At 36.6% G+C, this 17637-nt stretch overlaps 1 protein-coding gene across 1 annotated transcript in view; it reads left to right on the plus strand.

Moving 5' to 3' along the window:
* The first annotated feature begins 8031 nt into the window (after positions 1-8031).
* The window catches only part of KLB (klotho beta), a 34290-nt gene continuing 24684 nt past the window's right edge, over positions 8032-17637 (plus strand). Inside the window, exon 1 of the mRNA XM_037829611.1 lies at positions 8032-8856. Within this exon, the coding sequence (XP_037685539.1) occupies positions 8032-8856 (825 nt within the window). The remainder of the gene's footprint in view (positions 8857-17637) is intronic.

The raw sequence follows: 17637 nt of genomic DNA on the forward strand, positions 1-17637 counted from the left end.
GTGGGTGGTGGGTGATGTGGAAGGTCCATCGAATTCTGTGAATCTGGGCCCATCATTGAGTGGATAGTGCATTCCAATGACATTCATTGTGATACAGGCCCTTGCCATGTGAATCAACATGGGTAACACAGATGGTACCTTTCCAGTTATTTCCAAAAGTCCCTTCCCCACACTTGGGAACCTTTGATTCTCCAATCACATTCCCACCATGAAAATGACCAGATTGCTAAGCTGTTGACAACAGCCCATGAGGCATAAATAGGTACACAGGGGTGCTTGAGTCCGAGTGCTCAAGGGCTAAGAGGACCACTCGAAGTTCAGTCCATTGGGCACTCTTTCCAGTGCCAGAGGTGGTATATGGTTTTCCCAAGGCAAGGAAAACAGTAGCTGCTGCTCAAAGGATCCCAGAAGGTTTCAGCTTGGTTGATCCATCAGTGAACCAGTGTTGAGCATCTGGTGAGGCATCCTTGAGTCAGGTTCCCAGGATGCCATTGCAGGGAGGGAAGGGCCTTCATCTGGTGTTGTATCAGGATCACTGTCATGGGGTCCTCCACCACCCACTCATGCAAACGTGTCACTCCCTTGGGGCCCGGGCGGGTGTGATCCTGATTGTACCACTTCCATTTGATGATGCTCTGTTGTTGGGCGCTGCCTGGGTAAGTGATCTGATTATCCAGAACTCAGGACACAATGAGGATTTCTGGCCTCAGGAAGACCTGAGAATTCTTGGTAATCCTTACCATTTCCACCAAGGCCCAGTAGCACACCAGAAGTTTCCTTTTGAGGTAGGGAGTAGCACTTGGTTGCTTCTGGGAACTTCTTGGTCCAAACGCCCAGGGGTCTGCAAATTCCTTTTGCTCCCTCCTTCTGCCAGAGGGACAAATTGTCATGGGTCCAGGTGGCAGAACTTGTAGTTCAGAGATCCAGGTTCTAAATGTCCTAGAGGCAGAGTGGCTGAAACAGCTGCTTTTTTCCTTCTTAGAGGACCTGCTCCTCTCTGTTCCCCAGTAGACAATACTTGCATTCCATGTCACCCAATATGGGGGGCCAAGAGGATACCACAATGAGGACTATGCTGGTACCAATATACAAATAGCCCAATCAACTGCTGGGCCTCTCTTTTGGAGGTAGGTGATTTTAGGGACAGTAATTTGTCCTGTAGGGGATGAGGAATCCAGCACTGGGCTTCGGGCCATATGTTACCCAAGAAAGTGATCTGGTGGGCTGGGCCTTGTATTGTTGGGATTTATGGCCCAGCCGGACTGTCAAAGTCCACTTAGCAGTGCATGCAATTCCTGGACAGTTTGTTCCTCACTCTTGCCCACCAACATGATGTCTTCAATACAAATGAAACACTGGTCTCCTTTGGGGAGGGGTAGCTTACTCAAATCCTGTCCCATCCATTGGTGGCATATAGTGGGGGAGTTTAAATATCCCTGTGGCAGTACAGTGAAGGCATACTGTCAGCCTAGCCACTAGAAAGCAAATCGATCCTGGTCCTCCTCCCAGAATGGGATGGTGAAAAAGGCATTCTCCAGGTCAATGACCACATACCAAATGCTGGTGGAGGCCATAATGTCTTCCATGAGAGTCACAATGCCTGGGACCATGGACACCAAAGGGGACACTTCAACATTCAAACACCAATAGTCTATAGTAGCTGTCACACTCCACTCACCTTTTCCACTGGCCACACCAGGCTATTATAGGCAGATAGTGGAGTGGAGGACACCTGCAGATAGAAGATCCTTTATGACTTATGTATTGTCCCTTCCCCACCAGGTAGGACTGCTGCTGTTGGACAATGTGGTGAGGAGGTGGGGACACTGGGGGTGCGTGGCTTCTCACTTGCCCAGTTATGACAGCCAGAATTTGTTAGATGGAGGAGTCACTGGAATGTGTAGTGGTGCAGGATATCAATTCCTATAATGCATATCCTGGTGGAAAACACAACCACAGGGGTGGCCAAAGGACTGAAGGGGCCAACCCACAGGGTAGTGGTAATCTTCCGTCTGCATACTCATGTGGAATGCCCAAAGCTTCCTAATGCTATTTGTCATCCCTTCCCCTCTGTGTCTCCCAGAATGATAGTGACCTGTGCATCTGTATTCAAAAGCATCATAAAGGTTTGTTCACTGCCTCCAAATTGTAATGCACTGGAATACATGGCCTTTGGTTCCTGGGAGAGTGGTTGGGGCCCCTGACTCCACCCCTAGGCCATTTTCAATTTAGTTAAGTCTGGGGAAAGAGGTCCTTCCTGGGGCCAAAAGGGAGAGGTGGGAGATCTTCAGGATCTTCCTCCCTCTCTACTGCTTGTATCTGGGGATTGTGGGGAGAGGGTCGGGCAGAACCCTTTCTAATGAAATCATCAATGACCCACTACGAAATGGGAATCTGGTGAGGGGTTAAATCCCTCCATTGGGAGCGAAGTATCCACAAACCAACACCCAGCTCCAAAACTCAGCTGTCACAGCGTGACCACAGTTGCCTCCTCATTACTCCAAGGCCTAGTTGGAATTCAGGAGAGGTCACCCAGAGTGGGATATGTTCTTCTGGCTCCCTGAAGGATTCAGTCAAATCGGCTGCAGCCACGGAGTGCCTGCGTCTGCACTGTCGGCCGTTCCCTCTCCACCCCCACCCCCTACCTCCTCCTCCCTTAATTCCAACTGGCTAAGATTTTGTTGGAGGATGGGGTAGATGCAAAGTGGCCAAGACCCCTCCATTCAGACAGGTTGATCAGGGTGGCAGTGACACTATCACTGTAAAGTTGGGAAAGCCATGAGAACAGATTCTCTCCATGCTTCCGTCCATACCTATCTGTCATATCCCATATCTCCTTCTCCATCAAAGCTCGCACTTTCATTTTTACCTCTGGGTCCTCATTTTCAGTTCTAATAGTCTCCTGAATAATGACCGGCCTCACACTAGCTACAAGATCAGTCTGGGTGGCCTGAGTGCGGATGTGCTTGGCTCCAAAATGAGAATTGATATAAGACGCCGTGAGCCAGGGGAGTGTATGCCGGGCAAGGAAGCCCCAGATCATTGATCTCAGTGGGGAACCAGCTAGCCAACTCCCTGGCCTCCATGGCTGAATTTTCAAAATCCCATTTATCGCCACCCTTCCCCCAAAGGACGGAGACAACCTTTCAGTTTAGCCACAGAGCCGTGAGTACTGTGCTGCCCAAGATGATCCAGATAGCATATAACAAAAGGAACGATAGCTTGATAAAAAGAACCATCAGAAAATCAACCCACTCCATATTTCCCCATGCACCCTGCTTGCTGCACCAAAACCTGTGGAGTGAGTTGCTCTATGGTACATCATGCAACAGGCTCAGACACAGCAGAGGCTCCCAGCAACTGACCACCTTATGCTTGCACAGCACAAAGGGTCCAAAAGAGCAGGGGAAAAAATCCCACTTTGGCTGGCCCCCTGGAGAGGCCAACTGCTTGAGTCAGGGTTGGTGGATGGCATCTCTGCATGCCTCTCTTTGCGTCGGAGTGAGGGACCAATTGTGGCTGGCACCCCATAGAGGCAAACTGCTGGGCACACCTCTCTTCACGTCAGAGGGACACCTGTATTTACTGCAGGATGAGCATTTATACACTGGGGAGTGGGGGATGGCTCTGCCAATGAGTTGACTGCCCTGGCAAGCAGCTCGGGTTGATTAAGATCTAACAGCTCCCAACAGGGTGGGATGGTGGGGATGGAAAGTTTTGAGTGTTCTTTTTTGCTTTTATTTTATTTTTGGAGTAAGGAAAAGGTTCAAAAATTGATTCTGGTGATGAATGCACAACAGTATGATAATCCTGTGAATAACTGATAGTACACTGTGGATGACTGTAGGATGTGTGAATGGATCTCAATAAAACTGTATTTAAAAAAAGTAAGTGAACAATGGAGGGAGGACAGGAATGGGATGTTTTGGATGTTCTTTTTTATTTTAATTTTTATTTTATTTTTTGGAGTAATGAAAATGTTCAAAGATTGATTGTGGTGATGAATGCACAACTATGTGACAATACTGTGAACAACTGATTGTACACTTTGGAGGATTGTATGTTATGTGGCTATATCTCAATAAAATTGCATTTACAAAAAAAATGATTTAACGGCAAACATCTCCATGCAAACAAACAAGAGTGGAAACATAAACACCTGCAAACAACAAGTAGCAGGGGAAAAGGAGGGGGATGGGCAAGGGCTTGGAGATAGCCGCTGAGTGTGTCCTTGATTTCCCCAACCTCCCCTCCCTCTTTACCTCTTCCCTTCTTCTGGCTAACGTTTTGTCATTTTTCATTTTTTCAGGACCCAACTCAGAGTTTTCAGGCACCCCTACTCTACCCTTCCACCCACATACCTATGCACACACACACACGCACACACACATTCACCAAGCTGGATTATGAATCCCTCCCGTGTTTCGATAAGACTTGTGGATACTGCATCATCTTCACTTTTAAATCCCAACAGTTAACCAAGTGCTTGTCACAGAGAAGGTACTCAATAAACACTTGTTGAATGAGTGAATGAATGATGAAATAAATGAATTCTTACCTCTACTGTCTCCTTCTGAAAATCCTCATTTATAAATAAAGAACTAAACTATATGACCCCTAAGGCCCCTCCCAGCTGCCAAGTTCTGTCACTGTACAAAGCAATATGAAGTGGTGTTTTGAATATAGAATTCCTAGAGTGTGCATGTCTGTCCTACTTGCTTGGTACCTGGGAGATACTGTTTCGTATTCTCAGATATTTTTATGGTTTTTATTGTTTTCCCTTGGCTAAACTGTAAGTTTTTTGAGGGCAGGTACACAAAACCTTGCATTTGTATATTCTCCTCCAGGACCTAATATGGGCCTTTGAGGTAGTAAAACATCCAATAAATATTTAATTGTTTAGATGAAGCCCCTATCCTGATTCACTAAATTATGTTAAATGTTTCAAAATACTTGAGAATTCTTTATGTCTCAGTATTAAGCCATTGTCATCATAAAACTTTCTTCATATTTGTTTTATATTTATTTCCTGATTTAATCAGCTTAATGAACTTGCCCTGACAATTATCCATTTTCTTTATTTTTTCATATGAAATCTGAAATAGATTAATGATAAATTATTGGCTGCTAGCAAATATACACAGTACACTTTACAAAACTAAACCTTTGTTAATTAACTTTTATATCTGATAGTAACTACTTTTTATTTTGTATGTTCTTTTTTAATTAAAACTATAAAATAAAAAATAAATATGTAAAAGAAAGAATCTATAAACTATAGGTCACCAAGCAAACACAATATGGTAAAATGTGAGTATTTTCTTATGATTCTAAGTATTGGTTATTGCTCTTCTAACATTATTTTAATCATACTGATTATTCAATTTATTGTCCTAATTTTTTCAGTTAATTTTTGTCTTAAGCATTTGGTTGTCACTACATATACTTTTAAAATGTTAATGACTCTATAAAATTTCTTCAAATGGATATTCCATGGTTTATAAAATTGTTCCCCTATGAACTGATATTTAAATTATTTCTAATTTCTCTGCCATAAACAATGCTGATATTAAAATATCTGTGCAGAGAGCTATTTTATATTTTAATTCCTTAAGATAAATTTCTGAAATTACTGGATCAAAACATGAAAAAAATGTAGGCTCACTATGTATTGGAAAATTGCTTTACATGAGTATTGTACAAATTTACATTCCATTTCAATCAGCAGTCTTGCAATCTCAACACTGGTTTTTATATTTATCATTTTAACTTTGCTGATTTTACAAAAGAAAATAGCTATTTTAATATGTGTTTTTAATTACTGGTGAGTTTTTAATTTTTTTATTTGCTAAGTAGTTGCATTTTCTATTTTGTGCATTTTTTTATTCATGTTGTTTGACCATTTATCCATTAGGGATTTATTGTTTTTCTTAATGATTTCATGAACTTTTATGCAAAAATTGACCTTTGTCATCTAGACTTGTTCAAATATTTTCCTAGTTTGTTATTTCATTTCAATTTTTTTAATTTTTCATATATTTTAATTATAGTTCAATTTTTATATATTATATATAAATGTCATCATATGATTATGCATAAACCATATATTTATTTAAGTCAATATTTACTTCTGCTTTCTTCTAGCTTTCTGTGGCTATATATTTTTGAATTAAATATATTTGTGAAGGTTTAAATAAATTATTACTGTTTAAGATTTTTATAAATGGTTAATAATTGAACCAACTCCATTCATTCAATACCTAATTATTAAGCATTTACTTGGCTAAACGATAGTCCAAATTTAGATGAGATATCTTTATAATCTAGTAGAGACAATTACAAGATTATGTGGTAAATGCAGTGATAAAGGTATACATAGCATACTATAGGTAACTTCATTCATTCAATTTATATCTGTTTAGTGATTACTAGACACCCAACAGTCATGGTCTCTGCCTCAAAAAATAAATAACTAAATGAAGAGCTCACAGTTGAGCAGGGATCTAAATAAATAATTTATTGTGTGGCAAGGGTCCTAAGAGAGAAAGCACGGGCTGCCATGGGAACAAAGGAGAGCCAGCTAAATCAAACTGGGGAGTTGGAAAAGCTTTCCAGAGAAGGTACCTGGGTTTTGAAAAATAGGTAGACATGAGCTAGATGAAGTGGGGAGACATTCAGTGCAGAGACAGCAACAAGTACCAAGTCACCAGGGCAAGAGTGAGCAGGATGTGTAAGTTGTTTGTTATGGCTACAGAGAAGGGTGCCGTATATAATTAACCAATGAGAAACCAAGCTTAAATTGTAGGCAGGGGCCAGAACAAAGTGTCTTTTATGTTAATTCCCAGCATCACTTACTGAATAATCTTTCCCTTTCATATGAAAAATAAGAACATTTATTGAGCACTTACTATGTGCCGGTTTCTGTTCTAAATACTTTACATGTATTAACTCATTTAATCCTCACAATAATCCATGAAGTAGATACTATTATTAATACGCTTTTTCTTATGTAAGGGGAAACTGAGGTACAGAAAAGGTTAAATAACTTGTCCCAGGTCACATAGCCTTATCTAAATGCAGATGGTCTGACTCCAGAGACTAAAGTATTAATCACTGCCTCTCATTAATATGTAATACCTCAAATATTAAAAACACTAAAAAAAAATTAAGATTATTTGGAGGCTATAAATTCTGTAAAATATTTGTTTATTCTTATTCTGGAATCATGCTGCTTAAATTGATGTAGTTTCTTATGTTTTAATATCAGAAGGTATTCTATGCCTTCACTATTTTCTTTTTCAGATTTTTTTTTTTTTGGTAATTATTGCCTACTTATCCTTTAATTCAATTTTTGCAATTTTGCAATAATTTGAGATTTGAGGATTTTGATTAAAAGTGCATCAAATCTATAAATTAAATTGGAAAACATTCAGTGTTTCCATCCAGAAAATGCTGTACTTCTTCATTCAAGTCTTCTTTTAAATCTATCAGTATATTTTTATAATTTCCTAAAAATAGATCACATTTATTAAGATCATTCTTAGATGTGTTATAATTTTTGTGAGAGTAATATTTTGTTTTCTAGCTCTTTTGATTGATTACAAGAATGCTATTTACTTTATATTGCATTGTTTCTCTGAAATGTCAAATAAGAAATTACTCAAAAACTACAAAATAAAAAAGCATATACCTTATTCCGTCGTGTTCAAAACATTCAGAAAATATTTGGGCCGATAATGAAAGGCTGCACAGAAAATAGGGCATTTTTATTCATTTGCAGTCATTGTTTATTAGTGTTTTACTTACACATGCAGACCATTGTCAGTAATGCAGACCATGCATTTTCATCTGTTTCCCCATAAAGGGAGAGAACCAACCGCGTTGGTGACTGTAATAGGGTCACCTCCCTCAAGTTACGTCGCTCTCCGTGACCCATCCTAAGTCTCACAGTTCAAGCTAATCATTGACAGAGCTTTACAATCTCAAGCTTTTACTGAAGCGTTGATAAGACAGTCCAGCAGTTAGTGGTAAATGAAGCCAGGCTGTGCGGCAGGATCTCCAGGGAATGAATGGATTTTCTTCAGCACCGATGAAAGAAACATACGCTACAGGAAAACAATGTCCAACGGGGGACTGCAAAGATCTGTCATCCTGTCGGCATTTATTCTTCTACGAGCTGTTACTGGATTCTCTGGCGACGGAAGAGCTATCTGGTCAAAAAATCCTGATTTTAGTCCGGTAAATGAAAGTCAGCTGTTTCTCTATGACACTTTTCCTAAAAACTTTTTCTGGGGTGTTGGGACTGGAGCATTTCAAGTGGAAGGGAGTTGGAAGAAGGATGGAAAAGGACACTCTATCTGGGATCACTTCACCAGTACACACCTTAAAAATGTCAATAGCACGAATGGTTCTACTGACAGTTACATTTTTCTGGAAAAAGACTTATCAGCCCTGGATTTTTTAGAAGTTTCTTTTTATCAATTTTCAATTTCCTGGCCAAGGCTTTTCCCTGATGGAATAGTAGGAGTTGCCAACGCAAAAGGTCTCCAGTACTATAATGCTCTTATCGACGCTCTAATACGTAGAAACGTTGAACCTGTAGTTACTTTATACCATTGGGATTTGCCTTTGGAGCTACAAGAAAAATATGGGGGGTGGAAAAATGAAACCATAATAGATATCTTCAATGACTATGCCACATACTGTTTCCAGACGTTTGGGGACCGTGTCAAATACTGGATTACAATTCACAACCCGTATCTAGTTGCTTGGCACGGGTACGGGACAGGTGTGCATGCCCCTGGAGAAAAGGGAAATTTAGCAGCTGTCTACACTGTGGGACACAATCTGATCAAGGTACTGTACAGCTGGCTTCATATCATAGCTTCAGAATGTAAGGAGCACAGTTAGAGGGAAACACTAAGTAATTTACCTTCTGCTTAAATGATTATCTTTTTATTGAAATCAACCCACCTAATTTTAGGCTAATTCACAAGGTCTGTCTTCAAATTTCATATTTAAAATGGTGAATGTTCTATTTATCTAAGCTATTATTAATGTAATTAATTCAATTGTTTCCTCGAAAGTTGCACTCTGATACTATTTTTTTAATCCACAATTATAGGTTAGAGTTTGAGAATATGAGTTTACTTTCATTCTGTGGAAAACCAGGATTTTACAAATGCAATTGTTGAAACCCTTTTCCGACAACACATAACCATTTCAGAATTATGTTAAGGCAAGACCATTGTGCATATATATATATTTGCTGTTAGTATTGCTCTTCTTTGGAGGTACTTAATTATAGTAAGCTAAATAAATGTTAGCTAACAAACATATTTAATACAGGGATTAAAATAAATGCTCTTCATGGTCTGTGTTATGTGGCAGAAAAGATGAGATTAGTTTTTCTGGGAGTTAAAATTAAATGAGTAATATAAAAGTTGGGAAGTATTTGCTCTACTAAGTGTTTAAAGCAGTATATTTCAAAAACTAGAGTTTGTGTTGGGCAATGTTAATATTATTAAAATAATAGTGAGAATGCAAGCAAAATATTAGCTAATACTTACTGAGTGCTTACTCTGTACCACAGTCTGCATTAAGCCTTTACATGTATTATCACCTTTAATCCTCATTGCAATCTTACGAATTAGGTCCTATTATTATCCCCCATTTTAAAGAAGAGGAAACTGAGGCTTAGTAAGGTTGAATAACTTGCCCAAAGTGACAGTAAAATTCAGCTGTTGTAAATATGGGATTTATAAGTGACCACATAATTTAAACATTTAATGTTTTTACTTAAGAATTTTTTTTTTTAAAGTAATCTTTCAGAATTTTCAAGAGACTTAGTTAGCCTCACATTGAGTCTGCCAATATCTGGAATTAGGTTTAATTTTTTAAGTCAAATCGATTACTTGGGAAAAATAAATTACTCTGACCACCTGTTGCATTTTGAAAATAAAAAAGCTAAAAGTTTTATTAATAGAGTTACAGAATATGCTAGGGGAAGTAATTAAAAATTTTAATAATAAAATGTTATATATATAGAAATAGAAAAAAATGTTTGAAAATGAAAACTACTCCATGTCAATTCTTTACATGCAAAAATATCTGCTAACCCTCCTTTCTTTTTTAACTTTCTAGATTATTTTACACGAACATTTGTATTATGGGTTCAGTCATACCTGACCTTGCAGTAAACAGATTGCATTACGATTTCAAGCTCATTCGCACATTTTTGAATAGAGTTGTATATAGAACATACCATTAATATGTGAATATGCTTTGATTTGGCAAGTAAGACCTTAAAAAGGAGATAACTTGTAGTTATTTAATAGTTATTAAGATTACACATATAAAAGTTAGAAGAAATATTCCTTTTATAGGGCTGTTTAAAAGTACTAAAACAATACATGTCATGTAAATTATTTTAAAATCAGATTGAATCTTAAGATGGAAAGTGAAAAGTTTAAATCCCCTTCTCCCTCTCTTGGATTTATTTAAAGGCTTAAAAACTGGCTAGATGATAAAAATAAACAGGAAAAAGTCTTAAGTAACAAATCAATATTGATTCCAAACTTAGCTGACAAAATGCTATATTTTCAGATGTTTTTCACTTCCCTCTAATTCAAGATAAGCTTCTGTCTTTTAACACAAAATTATCACTTTTCAATAGTGAGATAAAATTTTTTGTTTTAAATTGAAGGATTAAAGTTATTAATTATTGTGTTTTCCAAGCAACTTCTTTCATCTTCTTAAAATTTCTAAATCATGACTCTAAGTAAATGGTGTAAGGGTTCCTGTGAACTGAGCCAGAAAGTGAAATTTGCTTCATAACCCAGTGACTTATAGCACCAGAAAGAAATCTTGCAATGGTTTGGTAACCTGAGGTAAACTTGTTTATCTCCTCCTTGTTTCTCCTTTGATATAGAAAATATTAGCTTGTTTTTTTTTTGTTTGTTTGTTTGTTTGTTTTTATGTTTCAAGGAATTGTTTCTTCCTTATGGTGCTACTTTGTGATCCTAAAGAAACATTTTCAGATTAGTTTTTCATCCAAGAGCAATTTATTGAGTTAACTAAGCCTAGTATAAAAATGATAGAGATAGACCACCTCATTCACCAATATGCAGACATTGAAAAGATTTCTTAGCTCCTGTTGGAGTCTTCTTAGTTCCAGAACGATCTTGAGAACTCCATCTCAGTCCAAAATGTCTTGCTTTGGAGGAAATCTGAATGGTTTAACTGGTCTTGAAACTCACATGGAATTTAGATTTCACTTTATAGCAGATCTGGAGATTTACCTTAAAGTGAGTCTATGCCTCAGGTAAAAGTTCCTCATAACACACATATTAATGGATGCTCCACACAGCATTTGTGGAATAGAATGAGCATGCATTCTCTGGCTTGGCCTGTCTAATTACAGTAATCACTGCTTTAAATATTATCTATAATCTTTGCAATGGCCATGCCAGGTACCTATTAGTATCCTGATTTTACAGAGTGACATTTCTAACATGCATTGTGACACTCTCCTGCATAAAATCCGTTAGTGGCAACCAAAGTTTTGGGGATAAATTTCCAGTATTTCACCAAGGCCTTTTTGACACAACCTCCAGCCTCCTTTCTAGCCTCCTCTCTGGCCACTCTCTTGTCCCTGCCACTAACACAGCCCCCTTGCACCCCACACTCCACCATAGTGAAACAGCAAAGTCTTAATTTTAGCTTGCTCTTTCTCTCCGTCCAGCTTCCACCAACTTGCTCTATCCTGCTGAAATGTCCCTTTTTGTTTCCTGCTTTGCTCATCGAATGTCCTTCAAGACTCCTTCCAGGCAGTCACCAGCTTTAAGCTATTCTTGACCCTTCAGGGTTAAGTACCCCTCCCCCTGGCTCTCACAACAAGATGTGCTTGCTTCCGTCATAGCACTGCTTTTGTATGACACTTCTGTCTCCCCAACCAGACTAAGTTTCCTTGAAAGGAAAAACTATTTTTCATTTACCTTTAGTACCCAACATCCAGCACAGTATTTTTTAATGTAATTTTATTGAGATATATTCAAACACCATACAATCAATCCAAAGTATAGAATCAACAGTTCAGAGTATTGTCACATATTTGTGTATTCATCACCATGACTATTTTTAGAACATTCTAGTACAGTATTTGGTAGATGCTAGGTATAAATGTTTATTGAATGCATAGTTTAGGATTTCCATCTGTAACCCAGTAGTCAAAGAACCAATCTCAATTTCAGTCTTCATATGTCATCACATTATTGCTAATTCTTGAAATATTGCCTATATTAATCTGGTGGTGTATTAGACAGTACTCTTTCGGTTATGACTGACTTAAGCAAAAAGGAGCAATTTTCTGGCTCGGTAACCAAACCATAGGGACGACAAGACAGGACACTCTCAAAATGCCCTCCATCTCGGTCCCTGAACACTCAGGGCAGCAAAGGATCCATAAGGTGTCCAAGGGTTCACATTAGTAAAGGCAGTCATGGTGTCTGCTTCCATTCTATTTTTAAGTCAATAAATACACACAGTAATTTAACTGTACAGATTTCCTCCTTAAAACGGAGCATTTGAGAGCCTCTAAGGAAACATACTCTGAGGTTGGGAGTGTGGGGGGTTGGTTATAAGAAGGTGTTTCCTTCAGTTTCATTACTCCCCTGAATACTGCCAGCTCCCATGACACTTCTGGCCACTTCATAGCTTTAAATTATTACTTTTCATGGGCATACACTGTTAATACCAGGATTTCTCAACCTTAGCACTACTGACATTTGGGGCTGGATAATTCTTTGCTGTGGGGGGCTGTCCTGATATTGCAGGATGTTTAACAGCATCCCAGGCCTCTACCCACCAGATGTCAGGAGCCCATCCTCCCCTACCCCCACCCCTGGAGGGCAAAATTGCCCCCCCCATTGAGAACCACACATTTATACCCATAATAGACACCTGGTTGAAGACACAAAACAGAAAAACAAGGGCATTGAAATATAATCAGTTAACGAGGGGCAGAAAAATGATAATAGTTTTACAAATTTATCTCAAAGAGATTTTCATCAGATCTGGAAGTTGCATACACAAACTCAAAATTCATCAGGATGTTTTTAGAGGAAAAACAATGTTTAGAAAATGCTAAAAGAGCATTTAGATTGATGGTTCTATCTAGTTTGACTTTTTCACAAATTGGAAATAAAGACTATCTATATTAGTGTTGTGTTATTTATGAAATACTTCGAGTGGCCCCAAACCGTCTCCTTTTTATGCTAAGTTACAAATAAACACTAAACTTATTTTTAACTTGTCCTTTTTTCAAAGCAACATACAGATTTCAAACAAAATGTTACAAAGGCATTTTTTATTGATTTTTGATGCCACATTTCACAAAAGTTTGTTATTTTGCTTATCACCTCATGTTGGGGTTTTGTGTGTGTGTATGTTTTGCATATGCAAGTTCCACATGTACTGTTTTTTACTAAAACATTTTTCTTTAGAAATCTTATTTTGAAGGAAACTTTTTATCTTATTTTAAATGAGAAACCAGTATTTTCTAATATCCTTAAAATAAATATATAACATTTAAAATTAAAATTTTTCATCTGTATTCCACATAATGTCATGCCTCATACCCCCCCCCCCAAAAAAAGTGGGTGTAACTGATGTTGGGATACATGACTGAATATCTAAATTTCACTCTGCATTTTAGTATGCATTTAGTCCTAAAACCACACACAATTTGTCATTTACAATTTGTCATAAAATGCTTTTTCTTCGCTAATGAAAATAACTTAAATAATGTGCATTATTTATTAAATAAGAAAATGCCAATATTGACGTTCATGGGTAGTGAGCATTTTAGATATGCATAATTCATGTTATAAGTATTTTAATCTTTTAAATAAAATTTACAATATGAGCTTTATTAAAATGTACTTATATAAAATAAATGTCAACACTTTTGTATGCCACATACAAATGATGAACTGATTTTTTAAATTCCTGAGGGTTTCAAGAGATTGCTTAATACTGCAAAAGAGGCTCTCAGGACAAGAAATGTTGGGAAATCCTAATCTAGGGCAAAGCCTCACCAACTTGTTCCTAAGCCTGGGACAAGACTGCATTTCTTCCCTGTTTTTCCACTTCTTTGAAGACTTTGACTTAATACTTCTTGGTATCATTCCCCTAGAGAAGCTAGCAAAATCCTGGGCATGTGTTAGGTATTCAATAAAAAATTGATTGCTTTCTATTTAAGTAAGATACTACCTTGTCCCAAATAGGATTTAAACATTTAAAGGACTTAAAGCAATCGAACAGAAGTGTGCTGCAGACGCAGACACACACACACACACACACACACACACACACACACACACACACACTACAATAAATGTTAAGAGTCTTTTCAGAACAGGCAAAGAAATTATGTATACATGTTTCTATTAAAAGTTTTACCATTAAAAACTCATCTTGGTATGATGTGTAAATAAAACTTTTTAAAAAAAATCTTGAAAGAAGCCGCAAGATGTTGAAGATTATTAAAGCTGGGTGGTAAATACAGGAGGATTCATTATATTACTCTTTCTATTTTTGTGTATTATGACAATTTCCATAATAAAAAATAAAATAAGAAAAATATTTTATATTTAAAAGAAAATAACCATATTTACATAGTACTCTTTTTAAAGGTTCTGTCAAAATTCTTAATCAAAATTTAATGTTAAAACTGTAACAGCCAGTTGTGAAAAAGTCACTATTCACATGACTAATAGCTAAGCCTTCCTTTCCACCATACTGCTACAAAAGTTTTCTCAAATATCAAGAAGGCTACAGTGTTTCATAGGCAGTTTTAAACAGATTAAATGTCATTTATAAGACTCTTCTGCCCAACCCCCCCCCACACACACACCAATATACTGAAGATTAAGTGTAACATTTTGAAATGGTAATACTAGCAGGATACTTTTTAGCCTGTCTTGGTTAAATAGAAGCAAAATCATCAAGGATTATCTTTTTTTTTTTTCATGGGAAAAAAAAGGTATTTTTAAAAACTCTTTTGCTAAAGTTGAGTTGTAAGAGGATACATATCAAAATTAATTTTGCCAAGTTTTACAACCAAAAAACTAGCTCAAGCTTATCTGTCAATGAAAGACAGAAAACAAGAGAGTTTTTTTTTTTAAACTTATTTTTTCTACCTTCCACCACCCCTTTTCCCTCCCACATAAATAAATAAATAAATAAATAGCACAGAAGAGGGGAGAAGAAAGGACAGAAAATAGTCTTTAATTCTTAAAGAAAAGTGAAGGATTGAGACAAATATTACAGATATTTTTTACATTCTATCATACTATTCTTAACTATTATAAGAATACTTTATTTCACACCTACAGTTGTATCAGAAACCGTACTTGGTACTTTTTCATATATTATTTCATTTAATTCTCATACCAACTTCTTCAAGGTAGGTGTTATTACACCCATTTTACAGTTGATGAAACTGAGGTGCAGAGAAATTTGCTGAAGTTTTCACAGCTGGTATGTGTCGAAACCAAAATTCAAACCTGATTTGTCTGAATTCATGCTAGTAAACATGAATCAGCTACCTAACTTGAATGAAAAGAGCTGCTTACAGCCTCAAAACTCATGACAACCACTTTTGTTGATGCCAACCCAACAGATATTTGACTTCACTTTGCCTGTTTTAAAGGCTGAAACAATCTATCACGTTTTACTTGTCCATGAAATCTATGAACCGTTTATCCTCTGACTCATGTATTAACTATGGGGTTTTTCATTGGTCCTCTGATTTGAATTTTTATTTACTCGAAACTTTAGTGCTCCATTAAAGTGATACTAAGTCACATATATGTGCCCTTGGCAATATCATCTAGAATTTAAGTAAATTAGTTAACATGAAATTATTCATTGAATTACATAATGCATAGTATCTACATTAACAAACCCAACTCATCTCCCATCAGGATCTAAGACATCTCTAACAAAGTATAGGAAATACTGATGAAACAAGTCAAAACCAGTATTTGTATAGATTTTTTAATCAAATCTGAATAAATGAAAACTTATTGGTCACAGTTGCCAAAGACAATTTCTATAACCAGAATACCATCATCAGATATGAGTAATGTAAAACATTCATTTGTAGACTACAAATTAGTATTCTAAAACCTTCAAGAGAGCACTATTTACTTTTTCTAACCATTAAGCAGAAAAAGTTATACTTGAGTGAATGATTAACAGGAGTAATATAAATGCTCAGAGAATAATACTGTGGTCCTATTTAAACAGCTTGATACGATTTGAACACTCTCATACTTGGAAAATTAGACTTAACTGGGGATCAGAAAATAATGTAATGGAAATGGTGCTAGATATGCTGAAATTATGAATTGAGGGAATCTTTACATTTCTATATAGTGTAAAGTAAGTCATGTAATTGCATATAAAAAAATTTACTAAAAAACTCATCATTAGAAAATAGTCTATTTAGAAAAAGGTATAGTTATAACTATTGGACATTAAAAAGATCTGTTGCAGAAATATCACATGAATGCTGGGAATAGATCTAAATCTTCTAATTTATTTGCCAGTAACAAGTGAATCAAAGAAGTAATCAAGGCAGTCCATGGATGATCCAGTAGTGTTACTTGAAAACATTTAGGGGAACTCTGAAGCTAGTGAAAGCCAGGATCTTTTAGTACTTTGGTGAGACTATTGCTTGATTCTTCTTAACATGGCATCTTTTTATTATTATTATTATTATTATTATTATTATTATTATTATTATCTGAAATTAGGGGTTTATTGTATTCATCTTTTTTTATTAGAGAAGTTGTGAGTTTATGAAACAATCATGCATAAAATACAAGATTCCCATACACCAACCAACCACCAATACCTTGCTTTGGTGTGGATTAGCATGGCATCTTTTTTAAAAAACTTTATTTACTCAAATATTTATTTTTAAAAATATATAATACATGAATACATTTCAAAATTATAAAATAATAAAAAAGGTATACAGTAAAGTCTCACCCCTACCTTACCTCCCATCCACCCTCACCCCCAACTCTCACACACATAGCAAACAGGTAATGTCCATTTTCTCTAGTGTTTTTACATCTCCAAGAATTTGTGAAAATGCAGCAAATACATATGCATATTGAAATTCTCACTCTTTCTTATTCATCAGCTGGCATACTATATCACTCTTCTTACTTAAGCTATCTTAGAGATTTCCACATTAGTAATAGAAAGCTTCTTCACTGATGCGTGGGTGCACATAATGCCTTTAACCAGATTCCTGATTACAGACACCCGGGTTGTTTCTAATCTCTTGCCATTACAAACAAAGGGTGCAGTGAAGAATATTACACATAGATCACTTTGCACATGTGCAAGTATATCTTTAGGATAAACTCCCAGAACTGAACTTCAACCAGAAAACTTGAATGTGAATTCAGATTTTGTGAACTGTTCCTAACTGAATGACTTTGGAAAGTAACTTAAGTTTTTAAGAGTCTCAGTTTACTCTTTTGCAAAACATGTTGATATACAGGATTAAATGATATAGTACATGTAAATGTAATATGTCCTGCAAAGTGTCATCATCTT

This window comes from Choloepus didactylus, chromosome 3 (genome assembly GCF_015220235.1).
Source record: "Choloepus didactylus isolate mChoDid1 chromosome 3, mChoDid1.pri, whole genome shotgun sequence".
Lineage (NCBI taxonomy): Eukaryota > Metazoa > Chordata > Mammalia > Pilosa > Megalonychidae > Choloepus > Choloepus didactylus.